This window comes from Lynx canadensis, chromosome E3 (genome assembly GCF_007474595.2).
Source record: "Lynx canadensis isolate LIC74 chromosome E3, mLynCan4.pri.v2, whole genome shotgun sequence".
NCBI lineage: Eukaryota > Metazoa > Chordata > Mammalia > Carnivora > Felidae > Lynx > Lynx canadensis.
Window position 1 is genome coordinate 15,145,916 of NC_044318.1, and position 15,698 is coordinate 15,161,613.

The window sequence follows — 15,698 nt, forward strand, 5'->3', positions numbered from 1 at the left end:
TGTGGACCACACTTTGAACAGCAAGGGAATCCAAGACATGCAAAGAACTATAGCTCAGGTTGCCTCTTTGGAACTATCCTGCTTGCAAGAATAACATCCTTTGTCCTCCTGGCATCATCTTTGGATGGTGTCCAATTTTGAAATTACATTTTCCCTGAAAGGTCAGAGCAGTAAAGTAAGGGAAAGACAAGATTACCTTGTTAATACACGAGGACAATCTGTAATGGAATTATAAACAATCCCGGGAGGATTCAGAAAATCTCTCTGGTCTTGTTCTGGAAGCTCTCAGAAGCATAAAACATCAGCCATCAGTTCTGAAGCAGGTGCTAAACAAACGGCAGCAAATCTGGGCTTTTAATAAGTATTGTACAAAATGTCTTTATATGACTAAGACTCCTGACTGCAATACTTACAGAATTAGCTTTGATATGGGAGGGCAAGAAACAGCAAGAGCATCTCAGAAGATTGAGGCTTCTACAGGCTACAGAAGGGTGGCACGTTAAGGAAATCGTTCCCCCATTCAACAGACTGGATTGAAATTGGCTTTCAAATACGGCATAAAACTATATATAACTATAAATCGTCTATTTTTTATTGCTATGATTCACATTCCATAAAATTCACCATTTTAAAGTGTACAATTCATGGGGCGCCTGGGTGGCGCAGTCGGTTAAGCGTCCAACTTCAGCCAGGTCACGATCTGGCGGTCCGTGGGTTCGAGCCCCGCGTCGGGCTCTGGGCTGATGGCTCAGAGCCTGGAGCCTGTTTCCGATTCTGTGTCTCCCTCTCTCTCTGCCCCTCCCCCGTTCATGCTCTGTCTCTCTCTGTCCCAAAAATAAATAAATGTTGAAAAAAAAAATTAAAAAAAAAAAAAGTGTACAATTCAGCAGTTTTTAAAAATTTGTTCACAAGGTTGTACAGCCACCACCACCAGCTAATTCTAGAACATTCATCACCCCAAAAAGAAACTGTATCCAAAAGCAATTGGTCCTCGTGTCCCGCCATTCTTTACAACCCTAGGCAACCACTAGGTTATTTTCTGTCACTATGGATTTGCCTCTGCTGAACATTTTCATATACACAGAATCCTACAATCTTAGCCTTTTGTGTCTGGCTTCCTTCACTTAGCATTTTTTTTTTTTTTTAAATTGTGGTAAGCTATACATAACATCATTTAAACATTTTAAGTTTTTATTTATTTATTTTGAGAGACAGTGCAAATGGGAGGGGCACAGAGAGAGGGAGACAGAGAGAGAGAGAGAGAGAGAGAGAGAGAGAGAGAGAGAGAGAATCCCAAGCAGGATCCACAGTGTCAGCACAGAGCACGATGTGGGGCTTGAACTCATCAACTGTGAGATCATGACCTGAGCCAAAGTCATGAGTCGGACACTTAAGTGACTGAACCACCCAGGCATCCCTATCATTTAACCATTTTTATGTGTAGAGGTCAGTGTCAGTAAGTACATTCACACCACCGTCTGCCTTCACTATTTTCCTCTTTCCATTCTGAAACTTTGTACCCAAACATCATGTTTTGAAGGGTTTTTATGACCAGTTTATATTCTATCGTATGGATAGGCTACATGTTGCTCATCTACTCATCAGCTGGTGGACATTTGGATTGTTTCCACTTTTTGGCTATTATGAATAACGTTGCCACAATCATTCGTGAATATGTATTTGTTTGAATATATGCTGTCATTTTTTGGGGGTTTATACCTAGGAGAGGAGTCACCGTGTCACATGGTAACTCCGTATTTAACTGTCTGAGGAACTGCCAGACTGTTTTCCAAAGGGGGCTGCACCACTTCACGTGTCCATTGCAGTGTGTGCAGATCCAATTCCTCTACACCCTTGCCAACACGTTATTTTCCACTATTTGAGCAGCGCCACATTACCCACTGGCCACACTAGTGGTATCTCATTGTGGTTTTCCCTATGACTAATGATCTTACACCTCTTTTCAAGTGCTAGTGGCCCGTGTCTTCTTTAAAGATGCATCTATTCAAATCCTTTGCCTATTTTTAATTGGGCTCTTATCGTTGAGTTGTTAAAGTGTTCTTTATATAGTCTAAATACAAATCCCTTATCCGATCTATGATCTGCAAACATTCTTGCTCATTCTTTGGGTTGTCTTTTACCTTCTTGATAGTATTCTTTGAAAGCACCAAAGTTTTTATTTTGATCAAGTCCAATCTGTTTTTTTCTTTTGTTGCTTTATGCTTTCGGCATCCTATGCAGAAAACTAATCTAATCCAAAGTCACACAGATTTACTCTTATGTCTTCTTCTATGTGTTTTAGCATTACCATTTAGATTTTTAATCCATTTGAGTTCATTTTTATATATATACTGTGAAGCAGGGGTCCAAACTCATTCTTTTGCATGTTTGTTAGTTTAATCATCAGCAAGAAGCATAGAGAATGGCCTTTTAAACATTAAAATAAATAAATAGATAAAAGGGGTGCCTGGGTGGCTCAGTCAGTTGAGCATCTGACTTCAGCTCAGGTCATGATCTCACAGTTCATGACCTCAAGCCCCATGCTGGGCTTTGCACTGATAGCTCAGAGCCTGTTTTGGATTCTCTGTCTCCTTCTCTCTCTGCCCCTCCCCCACTTGTGCTCTCTCTCAAAAATAAACATTAAAAAAATTTTAAAAAGAGAATGGCCTTGAGTTTCTTGGTAGCGTTTTTTTTTTTTTTTTTTTTTTTCCTTTTGGCTGGAAGATTTGGAGTTTTATAGCAAATCATATGGTATGGACCCAGAACCCAGGAGCCCAGCCTGGCCCAGTAAGTAGCATCTTTTCAATAAATCTGTACTGAATTTTGCTGCGAAGCATATAGTCTTGAATTCTTACATTACTGGTTATGTGAAAATGACTTCTAACAAGGGAGAGCTATTTCTTCATTCAATCCCAGTGAAGACTATCTAGTGATCACCTATTATGGGTCAGTGATTAAAACAAAGATTCCTGCCCTACAGAGAGCTTACACTCTTGCAGGGAGAAACAGACAAAAATAAATAACTAAATACATCATGTAATATGTCAGAAGGCAGTAAGTGTTGTGGGGAAAAACTGCAAGAGCTGAGCAAGTGGGATGAGCCAAGCAGTAGGGTGGGGTTTGCAGTTCTGGAAAAGGTGGTCAGGGAGGGCCTCCTTTAAAAGGTGACATCAATAGGGCACCTGGGTGGCTGGTTAAAAGGTGACATCAAGCAAAAATCCAAGAGCTGGTGAGGGATCTGGCCATGCAGATATACAGGAAGGAGCATTGCAGGCAGAAAGAGAAGCCACTGCAAATGCCCTAGGACAAGATGGTGCCTGGTATTTTGAGAAATGGCAAGGAGGCCAGTGTGGCCGGAGCAGACTGAGGAAGGAGGAAGTGGCCAGAGGACCAGATCATGCGGGTTCTTAGAGACCATTTTAGGGACTTTGACTTTTGTGCTGAGGAAAGTGGGATAAACCACTTGGCGGCGGGGGGATTCTGAGCTGAGCAACAGTAACAAGGTCTGGCTCACTCTGACTGCTGGGTTGAGAATGGATTGTGGGAGGCCAGGCAGGGCAGGAAGAATAGTTAGGAGGCTTCTGAAATAACCCAGCTGAGATGAGGGTGGTTGGGCCCTGAGTGGCAGCAGCTGAGGCAGCAAAAAGGATTTGGTAGAGTCTGCAGGATGTCCTGACTGACTGGATGGGGGTGTGATAAAAGCAGGTGTCAAAGGTGACTCCAGAGATTTTTTGGCCTGAGGACCAGAAGGATGGAGCGGCTATTAACTGTGATAAGGAAGGCCACTGGGGCGTCAGAATGGCGGGGTGGGGGTCGAGGAGTTCTGCTTGGGGCACGTGGAACTTGAGATTCTCTCTGACTTCCAAATGGAGGGGACCGGCTGGCAGGTGGATATTTGAAGATGAGAAAGCTGGGCTGAAACAGGAATGTGAAAGAATCAACCATAAGGCAGGATGAGATACCAAGAAAAAGATGACAGACAGAACAGGGCCAAGAACCACAGCCTGGGACCCTCTGGCACTGAAAAATCCAGAGAAGAGGAACAACAGCTAAGGAGGCCACTGGAAACAATGGAGACAATGACAGTCTTCCATTTAACGATGGATTTGACAGTCTTGCTTTGTCAATCTTCAACACCCTCATGTTTTAAATTACCTTTGGTTAGAAGTAAATTCAAATTTTTTTCCCCTTAAAGATTTCTGTTATTTTCTTAATGATTCATTCTTGATGTTTAAAAAAAAAAAATTAACTATGCCCCAAACAAGCAGCAGCTTCATCTGTTATTAACTGGAACAGACCTGGCCAACAGTCAGCCTTCTGGCCTAAGGTGGCACAGGAGAAAAAAAAATCATCACTAGAGACTTTTATTAATGAAAAAAAAAAAAAAACAAAAAACCTCTTGCAGTTTATTAACAAAATTCATATAATGACAATTGCACATTTCCTTTTCTGCCAATGCCCCTTGTTTAATTACTACCCTTTTTTATAGACAGAAAAGTGGACATACTTTAAAACCTTTCTGATAAATATATTGCCACGCGGCATCCGGCCTGGATAACGCTCTTCAAAACAGCATATGCTGGAGCCTGTTGAAAACGACAATAAGCAAACAAAAGAAACATGTTCTATGTTCACTGGTAGCAGTAAGATATGGCCTGAAATGGCAGGGCTGCAGCCCTCTGGATAAGACATAAGATCTAAACATTTCTTTTAATTCAAAAGGTTGAGAAGCTTCCACTATTGCCAGAAAATCTGAATCATCTGGTTTCTCATCAGGAAGAGGAAAGAAGCTGCTAGGGGGAAATGATGAGAAAGGAAGCAAGAAATAAGACTTCCCATTGGGAGCAATGCTTTTGCCTGAGTTTTTATCAAAGCACAGTATTGGTTTGCTATCTTTGGTGGTCACTATGAAATCTATTTTTCTGGAAACAAAAATTGTCCCGCCCTTTAATCTTCCAAATAAGGTGCCCGGGGCAGCACAAGCAAATAGTAAAGAGAAGTCCCCTACCAGCTGTGCGTCATGTTCAAGGCCTATGTCATGGTGCTCGAGCTCTTCATCCCGAAATTTCCTTATCACCTGGTTAAATACAAAGAAATCAAAGAAAATCAAAAGAAATCTGTTGTCATATCTTCTTCTAGAGGCTAAAGCCTTATTCTACCGTCTAAGATAGGGGTAGGCAAAGTTTTTCCTATAAAGGGTGAAAAAGTCAGTTCTTTAAGCTCCGCTGACTGTATGGGCCTCTCCACAACTACTCAACTCCACCAATGTTCGGGGGACAGCAGCCACAGACACATTAAAGAATGGGCGTGACTGTGTTGCAACAAAACTTAATTTACAGAAACAGGTGGTTGGCCCCAGGCCAGGGTTTACCAACCCCCAATTTACACTTGAAAAAAAATTAAACAGTTCCCTTATTTGTAATAGAAAATTACATGAAGATATCTATTGGTTAATTTATTTAAGCTGAAGTATTTGTGCTCACAGCATTGGCTCAGAATCTATCAATGATCCAGTTGTGGGCTCAGGAGACACGACATGGCTTCTGGTCCCAGTTCTGCCCGAGCATGTGACCAGGGCACATGACTTGAGCTTTCTGTGTCTCTTGCCTATAGAATGAGGCACTCACCTAGGTTTCTAAGGCCATGTCATTCCCCAACTTGCTATTTTTTTTCCTTCCCACCAAGTTGCTTACCTACCCTTTTCACCCTTATTGGCCTATTTCCAGAGTATATTCAAATACCTGAAGAAGTTCCTCATATTTTTCAGGATCCTCCTCCATCAACGTCCTGATCTGGTTGTTGTAGTGATGTGCTATAGACTCTTCCACAGCCACAGTGCAGGCCATTGCTCCCTCCTTCCCAAGCAGGGCGGTTCCCGCACCTGGAATTGTCAAATCCAGCACAGAAAAGGATGGGACAGACACTACACCGGTGCGGGAGATCATGTCAGGTCAGGGTTCATCAACCAGAGCACTACAGGCTCTAGGGCTCAGTAATTCCTTGTTGTGGGGGCCATCCTGTGCACTGGAGGATACTTTAGCAGCATCCCTGGCCTCTACCCACTAGAGGCCAGAAACACCCCTGGTTGTGACAACCAAAAATGTCTCCAGACACTGCCAAGCATTCTTAGGAGCAACGTGCCCCCAGTGAAAATTGCTGTTTTAGGTGGTACCAGGTCACACTGTCAAATCCTGAATCACAGAGTAAGAATGCTATTCTCTTTTCCATGTTCTTTTTAACCCTCTGATTATGGCAAGAAGAAAGTCCTCATCTGGACATCTTTATTTCTTTCCCAACATTTACTCTTCTCCCTTTTTAGGAGTGAGCAGGTCTTAGAACCTTTGTCAGGGAACATCATCGGGCTACAACTGAATTGCTCTAGCTTTTTTCCTCCTCCGGTGTGTTTGTTTTTACTGTACTTTCTATTTATAAAACCACTGATTTAAATCCATAAATATTTAAATAAATTTAAGCCAAAAAAAAAAAAAGTCAATTTAACTTTAAGAAATATTAAGTCAACAAAAAGGTTGTAAGAGGACACAGAAAGAACTGCGGATTCAGTACTTTAACGATGTAATCGCCCCAGATCCCTAAGCTCAAGCAAGCTCTTCTGGACACATACCCAGTGCAAACCCCACCACGTTCCAGAAGGGCATCAGAATGGTGGGCCGCACCCTAAATGCAACCATCAACTCGTTGAACTTTTTCAAGTGGTCCTTTTCTTGATCCCACATTTTCTGTAAGAAAAACATAAAAATAAATGCAAGCATTACTCAGAGACCACCTGCTACATGCCAAGGAAGCTCCATGCCCTGTCCTTGTGGGAGACAGGAAGCACAAGGGAGATGGAGGAAGAATGAGAACAGCTATTTCTCCCCTTCCCCTTCAATCACCCAAGGAAAAAGCGAAGCATCGGACTAAGAAGCATCTTGGATATGGAGAAGAGAGTGCCAGCAAACCAGGAGAAGAGCCATTATCTCCATTCCAGGTTAGCGGGCCATGAACCATGGCTCCAGAAGTTCTGAGACCTGCATGTGCCTTTTGTGTTTTAATGTTTATTTATTTTTGAGAGAGACAGACAGACAGAATGCGAGCAGGGAGGGGCAGAGAGAGAGGGAGACACAGAATCTAAAGCAGGCTCCAGGCTCTGAGCTGTCAGCACAGAGCGTGATGCAGGACTCGAACTCACAAACTGCGAGATCATGACCTGAGCCGAAGTCGGATGCTTAACTGACTGAGCCACCCAGGTGCCCCAACACATGCCTCTTTAAGGACAAGGTCCACACTAAAGAGAAATGAGATGCTGAGCCCACTCCGCAATTAGGAGATCAGAGAATCACCGATTGTGTAATTTCCTTCTAGAATGCTAGAAGTATCATTTACATCAAAGGATTAAGTGGGAAAAACAAAAGAGCTAACACTTAGCTGGCACGTCCTAAGTGCCAGGTGCTATCAAACAGATTTATGAAGGCAATTCATTTAATTTGCACTAATTGTCATTATCCCCATTACACAGATAGAGTGAGGCACAGAGAGGTTAAGTAACTTGCCCAAGGGCTCACAGCAGGCAATTTAACTTGTGCTGAGTGTCTATCACATGCCAGACATGGTGTTAGCTGCTCTGTGCCAGCTCATTTATTCCTCACGAAAACCCAATGAGGTAGGTATTATCAGCTCATTTTGCAAATGTGGAAATAGAGACCCAGAGAGGTCATGTAACTTCCCCAAGGTCACAGAAGTAGGAGGTGGAAGAAAGCTGGAATGTGAATCTGGGTCTTTGTGACTACAGAGCCCAGGCCCCTCCCTCTGCCTCTCAGCATAAAATATAAAACATCTCCACTGGGAACAGGATCACAACCTCTCGGCAACTGGTGCTTTCACCTCATGTGATGATTCTCAAATGTTTTTAACTGCCCACCCCACAGTGAAATTTTAATACTTCAGATATACCACATATCTGTTTATGTACTATATGTCTCTACTTGATACATACAAATAATAATATACTTTTCCCTCCCCTGACCCCACCTTAGTAACCAATTTTTGTTCTCTTGGGGACAGTACCTCCCTTGACATTACATGACGTAATGTGATTCATGACTTGAAGGCCTTTGGATCCCCACGCTATTCAGTGAGGCCAGCCTGAGAGGGATAACGGAGCACCCACCTGAATGACTGGCCCGACACTTGTCCGACCCAGGACGGCCATCTGCCCTGCGTAGATTCGGTTCGCTCCATATTCACCTGCATGATCCACCCGGATTATTCGATCCACAGCTGCCCAATTGATATTGTCTAAGGTCATTCCTGAACTGTAAAATCTGACACTGATTCTTCTTCCATAAGCTGCAATGCAAATGTTTATTCTTCATTACTTTCGGGTAAAACAGATGTTTCCTTTTACAGACAGAAGAAAGGGGTACCTTGGAACTAAGGTCACAGATGACTTCCTCGTAGGAAGGATATCCCCATAAATGTATTCTGTTAAACCTGCAGTTTTGTTACTTTAAAAATTTTTTTTAACTTTTTTTTTTTTTTTAACGTTCATTCATCATTGAGAGACAGAGAGACACAGAGCATGAACAGGGGAGGGGCCGAGAATGGAGAGACACAGAATCTGAAGCAGGCTCCAGGCTCTGAGCTGTCAGCAGAGCCCGACACAGGGCTCGAACTCACAAACTGCGAGATCATGACCTGAGCCGAAGTCGGATGCATAACCGACTGAGCCACCCAGGCGCCCCATAGTTTTGTTACTTTTTAAAGTAGGCTCCATGCCCAACATGGGGCTTGAACTCAGATCAAGAGTTGCATGCTCTACTGACTGAGCCAGCCAGCCCCCACCCCCTTTTAAAAGTGAATTAATTACCAACACTTAAAACATAGAGTTTACCTAAAGATCTGATTCTTCTGGCTTCATGTTAAACATATAAAGATCTGGAGATACTGAGCCTGTCTTTTCATCAGGCAGTGAAAAAGACAGGCTCAGTATTTAACGTGGCAGTGACCTCTAGATGAGCATGCTTCTCCAGCTCACCTCCCGTCAGGCCTCTTCATTCCCATTGTTGGCTGCACAAGAACTCCTAGGGAGCTGTCAAAACCATCGATGTTCCTCCCCAGTGAATCCCCGGGGTGGGGAGAGGAAGCAGCCATATTTTTAAAAAGTTCTGTGCAGCCAAGGTTGAGACCCATAGATTTAAGTTCTCTCAAAACACACATGGGCGTTGGATTTTGAGAGCAGAACCTTACACCTTGAGTTTCATCTCCTTATGGTACATCATCAGTTCAACTGAACTCTTGTCTTCAAAATGTAAATTCTTCAAGATAGATTAAATTTTGTCTTTAAAAAAATCTCCTAAGAGGGGTGCCTGGGTGGCTCAGTCGGTTAACCATCTGACTCTTGGTTTCGGCTCAGGTCATGATCTCATGGTTTGTGGGATCTCATGCGTTGGAATTTTTGGGATTCTTTCTCTCCCTCCCTGCCCCTCCTCCGCTCACATTCTCTTTTTCTCTCTCAAAATAAATGAAATAAACTTAAAAAAAGATCTAATCGTTAACGCCTTGATCGTATTCTCTGAGCCTTGCTTTAAGGCATCCCCAAAGTTTTTTCCCCTAAGAGCCTTCCAATGTGTTGTTATGTGTATAAGATGTTATCAGCTCTTTTTGTAGATATGACAATGCGGACCCCATGGACGCAACTGTCATGTGAACTTTGACTTGTACTGGTATCATCTTGAGATGTGTCTTAAGGCTCTTATGCATGACTACCATATCTTTAACACATACTTCTATTCATTTAGGCTAACTTCAACACCCTGAAAATGTGTGCAAAACTTCACTTTTTTTTATTAAAAAAGGTTTGAGTGCTTTGGACACAGGTGATGGGGTATGTCTGCTGAAATCTGAGTGATTCTGTATTCTGGGGTTTTAAATGCCTCACTAAACAAAGGAGCAAGGATATGGGGGTCTGAGGCCTGGTGACCCAGCTCTAATCCACTCTTCTGCAGGACCTGCTCCATCTCACTGTGCCTGCTTGACTCAAGAAACTGGATGGAGTCCAGGAACTGGACACCAAAAACTAGATGGAGTGCAAGTTCTGCTGAGTGTAATGTACCACTCGGATCTGTGCCATCAGACAGTGGGTCACTGTGGTCCAGTTTTTGTGATTTCTTATTGTTTTATCATTATTTTTAAAAATTTATTTATTTTGAGAGAGAGAGAGAGAGAGAGAGTGAGCAGGGGAGGGGCAGAGAGCGAATCCCAAGCAAGCTCTGCACTGTCATTGCAGAGCCCGACATGCGGCTCAAACTCACAAACCGTGAGATCATGACCTGAGCTGAAATCAGGAATCAGATGCTTAACTGAGACACCCAGGTGCCCCCATGACCATGTTCTCGTATGGAGAACAATTTGACACATTTGACAAAGTCAGGGTTGCCTGTCCAAAGTTTTCTCCTCCAGGTCCAAGGACTGATGCTCCCATGAATCTTACCTCCTTACAGAAATAGGACTCCTAGGAATTGGAATAGAAAACAATGAGCTGGCTCTACCTCTCAAGATAATCTTGTTTGCTTGTTCTTTCATTTGTTACTCCCATCCCAAAACATGTTAATAGGAAAGAACTTACAGCCCAGGACTCGTTTTTTAAAAACACATTTCATGAGAAATAGCAAGGGGCTGAGTACACAGGATGAGTGTAAACACACAGCTGACTTCTGATGGGCAGGACTGTATTTGTACTAAAAACATACCTCACAGTTCCCCAGCACTGCACTTTTCCAGGCTCAGGCACCTAATAAATGATTTTTTGTGGGGTGTGTGGAGGATTGGGTTGTATTATTTGCCATTTTTATCTTTTCACAATCTCTGTAAGGTATCTTTAAAAAGTATGGGATGAACCACAGAAGGAGCACAGAGCTAGAGCCAGAAACTGTGTCCTGTTTGTTTTATTTAAGTTTACTTATTTTGAGGGAGAGCGAGCGAGTAGGGGAGGGGCACAGAGAGAATTGCAAGTAGGCTCCACACCAGCAGAGCTGAGCCTGACATGGGGCTCGAACCCACAAACCATGTGAGATCATGACATGAACTGAAACCAATAGTTGGACGCTTAACCAACTGAGCCACCAAGGCACCGTATACATGTCCTATTCTCTAACACTAACCTTGGACAAATCAGAATTGCCATTTCTTACATATAAAATTGGCAATAATCAGGTTTTTTCCTTTTTAAGGAAACCTACAATAGTAACACTTTGCTTACTGAATTATCATGAAGATAAAATGAGATACAGGAAGCAAAGTAACTTTATAAGTGATAAAGAATGATTTTTATTGTTATGCTCATTGGCTCAACAAAGGAGCATTAAAAGTCATGTTTAAAAATCCTGAGTTTTGCCTGCATTGTCACACACTTTAAAATTGCGAAAAAATAAAGTTGAGGCCCTGTGGTAGAAGCTCTCAAATGTATCATTTTAAGGTAGTGCTTTCCCACAGTGTGAAAAATCTAATAATCATGGTACCTAGGAGATTTAAAGTAGTATACAGGAAGATCTTAAGTGCCTTATGAACATGCATTTAATAACACCCACGTAGTTAAGAGCTACTCTCTTTTAAATTCTTTTGCAATCCCTTTGATTTCATTAAGGAGAATGTCTCAGTTTACAAATACCTTCCTAATACTTGCTAATCTTTTTTCTTCCCCCCCACCCAGAAAGACTGTTCGGGGTTCAAGTCTTGGTAGGCAATAGTATCTAATACAATGTACTTTTTGTTTTTAACCCATTCATTTTTTGATTACTCTATTTGGGCCAGCCAATACTTGGTTTTCCGTCTTCACCATAAGAACTTAGCTTCCGCGAAATTATTTAATTTAAAAATGGAACACACTGACGTGCTCAGTCGGTTGAGCATCCTGACTCTGGCTCAGGTTATGATCTCTCGGGTTGGTGAGTTGGAGCCCCACCACATCCGGCTCACTGCTGTGAGACTGTCAGCTCAGAGCCCGCTACGGATCCTCTGTCCTCTTCTCTCCGTCCCTCCCCCGATTGTGCTCTCCTCCCCCCATAAAAATAAATATTTTTTTTATTTTATTTAAAAAATTTTTTTTTTTTTTTTAATGTTTATTTATTTTTGAGACAGAGAGAAAGACAGAGTGTGAGTGGGGGAGGGGCAGAGAGAGAGGGAGACACAGAATCCGAAACAGGCTCCAGGCTCTGAGCTGTCAGCACAGAGCCCCACGCGGGGCTCGAACCCACGAACCGTAAGATCATGACCTGAGCCGAAGTCAGACGCTTAACCGACTGAGCCACCCAGGCGCCCCAAAAATAAATATTTTTAAAAGATGGAACACGGTTATAGAAAAAACACATTTGGTAATCAAAAGTACAAGTGGTATTGCTAAAAGGTAAAAATCTTCAGGTGGTATACGAACGACTTAACTTTCAGGAAACGACTTCACAATTTTCTGAGGCAGCTCTGATGAAAAGAGGATAGGAGAAGGACCCAGGATCCTAACTCATCTCCCTACTCCAAACTCTATGCCCCTTCCACTACCCAGGTGCTTCTCAAACTTTCTAGTACATGCAAGACATTCGAAGGTCTAGCTAAACTACAGACAATGCGACCCTGTAAGTCAGGAGTGGGACCTGCACTTCTAACAAGCCCACGCGGCAGGTCGCGCGACTACTTTGCCTAGCAGGGCTCCTAAAGAAGGCTATGATGACGCCCATAGACACTGAACTTGCAAGGTCTCCCTCCACCTGTCCTCAGCCGGGAATGCCGACGACACCGGCAGTGACGTCCCGTCAGAGGTGTACAATTATGTCATTCCCCCGCGTGCCGACTGCGAGCGGACACTCCAGGGCACCCCACCCGAAAACCACGCCCTCCCGCCCCACATTCCCCCAGAGCACCACAAACTCCGCCCTTCCTGTCAGCGGTCCGAGTTTCCCATTTCGCAGTCGCGCGCCGTCGCAGCCCTATGACGTCTACGACGTCTGCCCCGTGACCTCTCCGGCCCAAGTCACAGGCGAAAATTCCCTGGTTCGGCGGTTTAGCGCGCTTATGCGGCCGCGCTGGTTCTTTACCTGGGAGAGGCCGCAGGGTGCCCGCGCGCAGCCGCCACAGGGAGCGAGCCGCCGCCGCCCCCGCGCAGCTCATTGCTGTGACAAGGTAACCGCTGCCCTGAGCACAACGGCCAAACGTGCACTCAGCGCAGACTGATGACGCATAACAGACGTAAGACAGACACTGCCCGCCCTGGCAGCGGTGGGAACGCCCCTAGGCCCCTGCTTCCATTCGATTGGTTGGAAAGGGCAAAGGAAAAGATGATATTGGGTATGATCACCATCAATCACTCAGGAGTCCGACGTTTCTAAAGGAGACTTGGGTTGCTAGGGAGTTGAGGATGCTAAATTGCTTTTCCCAAGATGCCGCCTGGGTAAATTCCTGGGAAAGAGGACCAAGAGGGAACTCTTTATTGTCACAGCTGTTGTACTTTCTGTTTTACCAGCATGGAAGGAGAGTTTTCCCTATGTGTATCCCACATCCTGCATCCACTTGTAGAAGTTGCATGACGAAATTAAATTCACCGCATGGTCAATAGTGTCTCTACGTGATGGTTCTAACGGCCGACTTAAATTGTTACGTTTTTTCTCTTATTTTAGGTTTTGTATAGAGAACATGGTTTTTGTTTCGTTGTCTCCACTTTACGGTTGATGTGTATCTCTATTGATGCATTGTTTTGAGGGGTGTGGGGTGGGGAGAAGGAGATTTAGCAACGCATATCATGCTTTTGAAAGTGAATGCCCAGTGTGTGCGTGCAGGCTCATTAATTTTGGCAAATGTACCACTCCGGTGGGGGGATGTTGGGAATGCGGGGGGGGGGGGGCTATGCATGTAGGGGCAAAGGGTCATTTCCACCTTCCTGTCAAATTTTCTGTGATCCTGAAACTACTTAAAAATTTTTATCAAAAAATTTTTGTGGAATATTTTTTAAATAACGCATATCCACTGACTACGTCAAGGGATCTAACCAACAGAAATTTTCCAAATGTGTAGGATATATATTTGAAGGCAAAAAATCAAAGATGGGTATCTGGAAGGAGATATAACAAAACATTTAATTTCAGTAACGTCTGAGGGTTGGGATTGCTAAGAAAGGGGCTTTCACTTTCTACTTTACACCCTTCAACTATATATTTTTTCCAAGTTAAAAAACATTTAATTTATATTTTAATAAAATATTTAATACAGTTGTTTCAAACTTTTCTAACACAGTACAATAATTTTAAATTATGGCGAACTATTCCATAGCTTTTTAAATCCAAGCAATTAGTGTGAGGATGATGTGACATTCTTATGTAAAGCTGAGTGTAAACTTGTCTCTCAAAAGCCCTAAAACGTTCTTACTAAACCTTTAGTGTAATCCCATCCCACACTGACAAAAGTTTATGGAAGTCCAGGTTATTGTCAGGAAAAATTGAAAACAAAATGTTAAGCAGCAAAGGAATGTTAGAAATTATGACCCATCTTTATGATGTTATGTAGCCCATTGAAATGTTTATAAAGAACTTTTGATAACATGAAACAACACGGTAAGTGAAAAGAATACCAACATTTTTTTTCTTTCTTTTCATCCCATCCTCCCTCCCTTCGTGCTTTCTATCTTAAGAGGAATTTGGCAAGATTAGCAGTGAATGTCGATAAATGGTGCTTATATGTGATTTTTTTCTCTGTACCTTTCAGTGTTCTCAATATTTTCTATAACAAACAAGTATAAGGAGAAAACAAAATTTCAGAAAAAGAAAGTATATTAGTCCCTAACTCCATTCTCAAAAATAAAAGTAACTATATGTATTATTTTCCATTTTAAAGGGAATTTTATCTCAGAAAGGTGAAGACACGAAGCAAGTAGCAAAGCCATCCCAGGTCCCAGGCATCCCATGCGTTGGAGAGAAAATACAGAAAATGGAATCTACTAATAAAGCCATACCCTATATAAAGAAGATACATTCAGAAATCCTGTCTTCCCAGGGATCAGACCTTGCAGCTCCACTCTGGCAAAATGGATTGTCTTCTTCATCATTACTTACTCCTGAGTAGCTGCTATCAGATGTTGCCAACTTAAGAATTAATGCAAACAAAAAACTTGCCCAGCTGGATTCTTCTCTTTGCTGGGATGAGAATATTCTGTGATTGCAAGAACATGCAAGGCTGCCTTGATAAAGAACAAGAACGTGTTCTGGGGGAACCCTCTGATGCACTGTTGGTGGGCATGCAAACTGGTGCCGCCATTCTGGAAAACAGTGTGGAGTTTCCTCAAAAAGTTAAAAAACAGACTACCCTACGACCCAGCAATTTAAGCAGATTTATAGCCTTTGGTATTTAGCCAAAGTCTACAAAAATACTGATTTGAAAGGGCACATGCATCCCAATGTTTATAGCAATATTATCAACAACAGCCAAATTCTGGAAAGTGCCCAAATGTCCATCAACTGATGAATGGATAAAGAAGATGTGATGTGTTGGGGCACCTGGGTGGCTCAGTCAGTTAAGCGTCTGACTTGAACTCAGGTGATGATCTCATGGTTCATGAGTTTGAGCTCCACATCGGGCTGTGCTGACAGCTCAGGGTCTGGAGCCTGCTTCGGATTCTGTGTCTCCCTCTCTCTCTCTGCCCCTCTCCTCTTCACGCTCTCTCT

At 43.0% G+C, this 15,698-nt stretch overlaps 1 protein-coding gene across 2 annotated transcripts; it reads right to left on the bottom strand.

Annotated features, from left to right (window-relative positions):
• Nucleotides 1-794: 794 nt before the first annotated feature.
• On the bottom strand, nt 795-13,169 carry COQ7 (coenzyme Q7, hydroxylase). Of its 2 annotated transcripts, XM_030301472.1 has the most exons (7): nt 13,083-13,169; nt 8,168-8,346; nt 6,623-6,737; nt 5,742-5,881; nt 5,009-5,077; nt 4,508-4,586; nt 795-824 (listed from the first exon to the last, which is right to left on the bottom strand). In XM_030301472.1, the coding sequence occupies exons 1-6, from the start codon at nt 13,153-13,155 to the stop codon at nt 4,509-4,511; spliced, it is 654 nt and encodes a 217-aa protein (XP_030157332.1). In that variant the 5' UTR covers nt 13,156-13,169; the 3' UTR covers nt 795-824; nt 4,508. The 2 variants fall into 2 exon arrangements, with proteins under 2 accessions (XP_030157332.1, XP_030157331.1); XM_030301471.1 differs by lacking the exon at nt 795-824 and having other exon boundaries at nt 4,367-4,586.
• Between the last annotated feature and the right edge of the window lie 2,529 nt (nt 13,170-15,698).